The sequence below is a fragment of the Acinonyx jubatus genome, chromosome D1, assembly GCF_027475565.1.
Source record: "Acinonyx jubatus isolate Ajub_Pintada_27869175 chromosome D1, VMU_Ajub_asm_v1.0, whole genome shotgun sequence".
Taxonomy (NCBI): domain Eukaryota; kingdom Metazoa; phylum Chordata; class Mammalia; order Carnivora; family Felidae; genus Acinonyx; species Acinonyx jubatus.
The window spans coordinates 106,696,778-106,702,777 of NC_069390.1; the positions used below are offsets into that span (position 1 = coordinate 106,696,778).

Below are 6,000 nucleotides of genomic sequence, written 5' to 3' on the forward strand. Positions count from 1 at the left end.
AAGAATTATATGTTAAAAAAAGACTAGTAATATTGAAAGGTTTTAGGCAAAATAAACCCCCCAAACAACTGATAATTGTTTATGACAAAACATACACCACCAATCTCTGTATATTCAAAAGACTTCCAAAATCCAGCCATAGTCCACTTGCTTTAAACAAAGTATTATATCAAATTTCAATATTAAAAAAGTAGGTGGTTTGTATTGCTTTGCCTACTGACTTGCAAGTTTCACATCAAAGTTTCGATCTTGTTATCTCTCAAAACATATTAGCTATCCCTCCAAACTGTCGTCCACAAAGTCCAAAATCTTAACTTCACCCAAGTTACTGGCAAACAGGAAAAGAACTTATTTTTTCAGAAGAACACTGAAAGCCTCCCTTCAGGGTTGATGATTTATCACTTATCATTTCTTCAGGTACAGCTGTTTAACTGATAATGAAGCAAATTCTAACTGTATTCTCATCTAGCCCACGTTTCTCCATTGTGACCCCAGGACATGACAATTTCGGCAAATATGATCTGGTGAAATCTAACTGCACAACGTCTAAGGCATATTTCTCTTGTGAATCACTCTATTCGCCCTATCAAAAAAGCAAATAAGGCTAACGTGGCCACACCCAACCAGCTCTATCTCTATTCAAGGGTACTCCCAGACTTGAATTTATTTAAAAAAAATTTTTTTTAACATTTTATTTATTTTTGAGACAGGGGAAGACACAGCATGAACAGGGGAAGGTCAGAGAGAGGGAGTCACAGAATCTGAAACAGGGTCCAGGCTCTGAGCTGTCAGCACAGAGCCCGACGTGGGGCTCGAACTCACGGACCGTGAAATCATGACCTGAGCCGAAGTCGGCCGCTTAACCGACTGAGCCACCCAGGCGCCCCCCAGACTTGAATTTAAATGAGCCTATGAATTATGTTATGGGTCTACCCTGGCAGGGTCTCACTACATTTCTCCAGGAAGACAGACTGTTCACTTTTTAATTAGTTACTTTTTGATTTTAAGAGAGAGAAAAAGAGAGACATGTGCACATGCTGGAGAGGAGAAGACAGAGAGAGGGAGAGAGAGGGAGAGAGAGGGAGGGAGAGGGAGGGAGAGGGAGAGGGAGAGAGAGAGAGAGAGAGAGAGAGAGAGAGAGAGGGAGAGGGAGAGGGAGAGAGAGAGAGAGAGAGAGAGAGAGAGAGAGAGAGAATCTGAAGCAGGCTCCACACTCAGTGCAGAGCCCAACACGGGGCTCTTATCCCAGGACCCTGAGAGCACGACCTGAGCCGAAATCAAGAGTCCTATGCTCAACCCACGGGGCCACCCAGGCACTCCTAATTAGTTACTTCCGTTAAGTATAAAAATGAGACAACCTCTCTCCCCACCCCCAAAAAGAAAGAAAAAAGGCAAAAACCAAACAAAAAAGCAAACAAAAAACCAATACAACAAAAAACAACCAAAAAACCAATACAACAGTTTTCTGGCCAACTTGAACATGGAAACTTTTGGTGACACAGACAGAAGAATCAAATGTCTATTTACAACGTTCACTACGTTAGTTATACGTATTTTAAATCGCAGACTTTGTTAAACAATATTCAGAAATTCCCTCTCCCCCTTTTCAACGCTTCACGAAACAATTTCACTGAAAAATTTCCAGTGTGACTTTGGCATGTGTCTTCATGTTCACTGAAGTGAATGATTCATTCACCTGTTTTTTTTCAAAGCATTACCACCTTCCTTTAATTTATAAATGTTGTCTGAGTTAATATGAAGTATTATATGTAATATGACGTATATACAGTATGAAATATTATACGCAATATTTCAGAACTTCTTGAATCCCTGTGAACTTTTTAACCTGAGTCCTAAATGCCCATTTTCTATACCTTCCAGCAGTCTTTTCGTTCTATAGGTGGGCGTTGGATACGAAGAATCATAATCCCGACAAGGTAAGCACTCTTCTAGTATTTATGAAGTCGCTTAGCTTGGCAAGGTTTTGTACGGAATAGAATAAAGCGACTTTCTCTTTTCTGAGAGATAATTCTTGGGGGGGAAAGGGCCTTGGTTTACATCCAAGTAATCATCAAGTCAAAAAATAAAAAATCACAAAGAATCACGAACCCAAATACTTAAGCACACTTCAATGAATAACATTAACTACCGCTTATGTAAACAGGCAGAGGCACCAACAGGCGCCTTCAGAACTTTTCTTTCTGACTCTATCAGAACTCTGCTATACTGTTACAAAAGGAGGGTAGAATGGGTTACTCGATGCCCATGAATTCGTATTCTGAGAGAAACAGAGGTCGTAGTAACTCAAGTTATTCGTGTGTATTGTGTACTAATTCCCCGCCAGTCACTATTTTAAGCCTTTTGCATACATTAACTCAATCTTAACGATGCTCCTATGAAATAGGTGCTATTGATAACGCCGTGGGATGGGTAAGGAAACCTAGGCACAGAGAAGTTAAGAAACTTGCCAAAAGTCACACGGCTCCTGAGTGGCAGGCTGAGCGGAAGCCATACCGCCTCTTACACTAATAAAATTAGGTCTACATTTCCTAAGACAGTCTCACCTGTTGGACAATTATCATCAGTTGCCTAAAGGAGACCTAAGTGAGGTGCCAGCCTATTTTCATGTACTTCCTATTATCCGTGTGCCGTGTCTTCTCCTCCTCCCAACTTTTTAACTGATGGGGAGAGAATACGCTCCTGCGGGCCTAGCCCTTCCCGGCCTTCCCACACGCTAACTCACTCGAGCCGTTTCCTCGGATCCCGTAACTTTCCCAAGCTCCACACGGCTGGGAGCACTTCCTCGCTCGGTCCTCCGGCTGCACCGCACCGGGGTCGCGAGGTAGTCTCCCAAGGAAAAACCCGAACTCCAGAACCGGAGAGCAGGAGGGAAGGCGCAGAGGGCCGACAGGAGAGCCCGGCCCCGCTCGCCGTGCGGCCGGGAATTTCTGGCAGACTAGACGCGGCGAGCAGAAATTCAGAAGGTGGGAGTGGGGAGGGGGAGGGGGTCAGTCGAGTCATTGAAACCTACTGGGCAGCATTTTCTCGGATCGCCCTCTCACGCGTCCCGGGCGCCCGCCTCGGAGAGAGCCGAGACCCCGAGAGCGCGCACGGCCCGGCGGGTCCGGGCGCGGCAGCACCGCGCACCCGCCGCCCCGGGGCCGGAGCTGGTCCCCCGCGCCGGGCCTCGCACACCGCGGCCGACCGGCGGGGCGGACGGCCGGCGCCTCCCGACCCCAAGGCCACAGACCCCCGCGTTCCGGCCCGCGGCGGCGGACGGCCCCCGAACGCTCCCCCCTCTCCGCCGCTGAGCCCGAACCGGGCCTCTCCCGGCGAGCCGAGCCCAACGGGGACGCGGGGTCCGAGCCGGGCTGCGCTGAGGGTCTTACCTTTAACAGATTAGACGTCGCCATGTTCCTTCAACTTAGCGTCTCGCGAGACGGCGCGAGATTTCGTGGCGCTCCGGGCCAGGCCCCAGGCGGAGGCCGGGGTGCCCACCGGGGCCGACCCGCCCGCCGGCCCGCACCGGGGGTGTGCTCGGCACTGCGGGGGCCTGCCGACAGCGCTGACCTCGTCCCGGGCACCTGGAGCTTCCTCACTCGTCCCCCCTACATGGTCACCGGAGCTCCCCCACGCGAAAGAGCTCATGCAAACGCTCGGGGAGACGGCAGCGGCGAATGGTGACGAGGTAGCGGGAGCCGACCTGAATTGGAAGAGGAAGCATCGACTCCACGAGCCTCCCCACTCCTTCGGATTAGCCTCTGTGGTTGCACCCGCAGCGGCCACGGGCAACGAATTTAGCACGGCTTAGGCCGGGCAGCTCAGGTTCCGCGGCCGCGTCACGTGACGCGGCGGCCGGGGGCGCGCTCGGGAGCGAGCGTGGGAGCCGGGATGCCTCGGAGGGTCGGGAGGCTGTGGAGAGGGCGGCAGCACGCCCTCTGCTGGCGGGACCAGGTATTTCCTCTCGTCCCCCAAAGCCGGGGATGGGGTGTATGTACCTGGAGGGGCGCGATCCTCAAGGAAATGCTTCTGACAGCTGGGCTTAGGTCCGGGCAGCTCATTCGGTAAGAACTGGCGCCTCGAAGGCGTCCAGTAAATGTTTGTGCAATGACTGCTTGAATAAGTGCGCAAAAGCGTGAACTATTAATATTTCCAGTCCAGAGTGCCTGGCACTGAAATAATGAACATTCATCTTGGATTTCCCGTGGGCACATGATTCCAGAAGGTACTAACCATAACGTCCCCCCAAGCTTTAGCCCTTCAGACCACAAACCACTGGCCCAGATAAGAGAATATAACTCACAGAAAACCGACAGTGTACCTGGAATTATGTGATGCATGTTTATAAACAGTATTCATTCCTACATGCATAATATATTAGGAGGGAGGAAAATTAGATCTATGGAGTAAAATGCAGCCAGGAACGGGCCTGAAGTTTGCAACTTTGCATAGAATGATCCAAGCAGGTCTTGCTGAGAAGATGCCTTTGGAGCAAAGGCCTGAAGGAGGTGAGGGACAAGACCAGGCCATGTGTGGAAGAACACTGCAGATAGGGGGAACCCGGCGGCAGGTTGCCCAGACTGTGGGAAGAGCCGTGAGAAGGTGGTGTGTTCAGAGCTGCCAGAGTGAGGAGAGCATGAGATCATTTAGGACCTCGTGGGCTGCTGTAATAAAGACTTGCTTGTATCCTGAGTGACATGGGCCATCAATCACGCGGGCTTTTGAGCAGAGGGGTGGCATGATGAAACCCCTGTTTTGAGGGCGCTTGGGTGGCTCAGTAGGTTGAGCATCCGACTTTGGCTCCGGTGATAATCTCATGGTTTGTGAGTTTGAGCCCCACATCGGACTCTGCTGACAGCTCAGGGCCCGGAGCCTGCTTCAGATTCTGTGTCTCCCTCTCTCTCTGCTCCTCCCCTGCTCACACGCTGTCTCTCTTTCAAAAATAAATAAAGATTAAAAAAAATTTTTTTTAAATCTCTGTTTTCACATGCTCACTCTACTGTGTAAATAGTAAACAGAAGGGTCATTTAAGGAGCTTCTTAATATCTCCTTAAATTGACAGGACAGTCAGGTGTCCCAATTTTCAAATAGTTTCTTAGAGTAATCTAGGCATGATTAACCGATGATCGAGAGGTAGAGCAAGGACTCAGCCAGCAGGTCTGTAATGTCCAGGCAGAATGTCAACACAGGGATGACCCTTCAGGGGTTATCTTTGTTTGACAGATGGGAAAAACTGAGGCTCAGAGTGGTGATCTGGCCAAGGTCACTCAGGTCAGAGAAAAAGCCTAGTCCAGCATAAACTTTATATAATTATGGTTCTTTTCCAGGGAAACTGGGTTTTATCTTCAACCCTAGGCCAACTCTCCTGCTCGATTTAAAGTGTAAATTGATTATAATCAATTTTATGTATCTTAAAATAAGATGACAATGATAAAGCAAGTGAATGAATGAATGAATGAATGAATGAATGACACTTAAGAATCCAACTAAGGGGGCACTAGAGTGGCTTAGTCAGTTAAGAGTTCTACTCTTGGGGCACCTGGGTGGCTCAGTCGGTTGAGCGTCCAACTTCAGCCCAGGTCATGATCTCGCAGCCCATGGGTTCGAGCCCCGCATCGGGCTCTGTGCTGACAGCTCAGAGCCCGGAGCCTGTTTCGGATTCTGTGTCTCCCTCTCTCTCTGACCTTCCCCTGTTCATGCTCTGTCTCTCTCTGTCTCAAAAATAAATAAACATTAAAAAAAAAAAATTAAAAAAAAAAAAAAAAGACTTCTACTCTTGATTTAGGCCCAGGTCATAATTTCAGGGGTTGTGAGTTCGAGCCTCACATAGGGCTCTGCGCTGACCTCACAGAGCCTGCTTAGAATTCTCTCGCTCACTCTCTCTGCCCCTCCCCTGTTCATGCTCTTTTTCTCTCTCTCTCAAAATAAATAAAACAAAAAAAGTTTTTTAATAATCCAAGTAAGTATTTAATACTTGTTTGACTGCCTATTATGTATGTA

The 6,000-nt window shown here is 48.8% G+C and overlaps 1 protein-coding gene across 1 annotated transcript in view; it reads right to left on the reverse strand.

Annotated features, from left to right (window-relative positions):
• Nucleotides 1-3,863, reverse strand: part of CUL5 (cullin 5) — a 96,194-nt gene extending 92,331 nt beyond the window's left edge. Inside the window, exon 1 of the mRNA XM_027036431.2 lies at nucleotides 3,390-3,863. Coding sequence (XP_026892232.1) covers nucleotides 3,390-3,413 — 24 coding nt within the window. The 5' untranslated portion in view covers nucleotides 3,414-3,863. The remainder of the gene's footprint in view (nucleotides 1-3,389) is intronic.
• Between the last annotated feature and the right edge of the window lie 2,137 nt (nucleotides 3,864-6,000).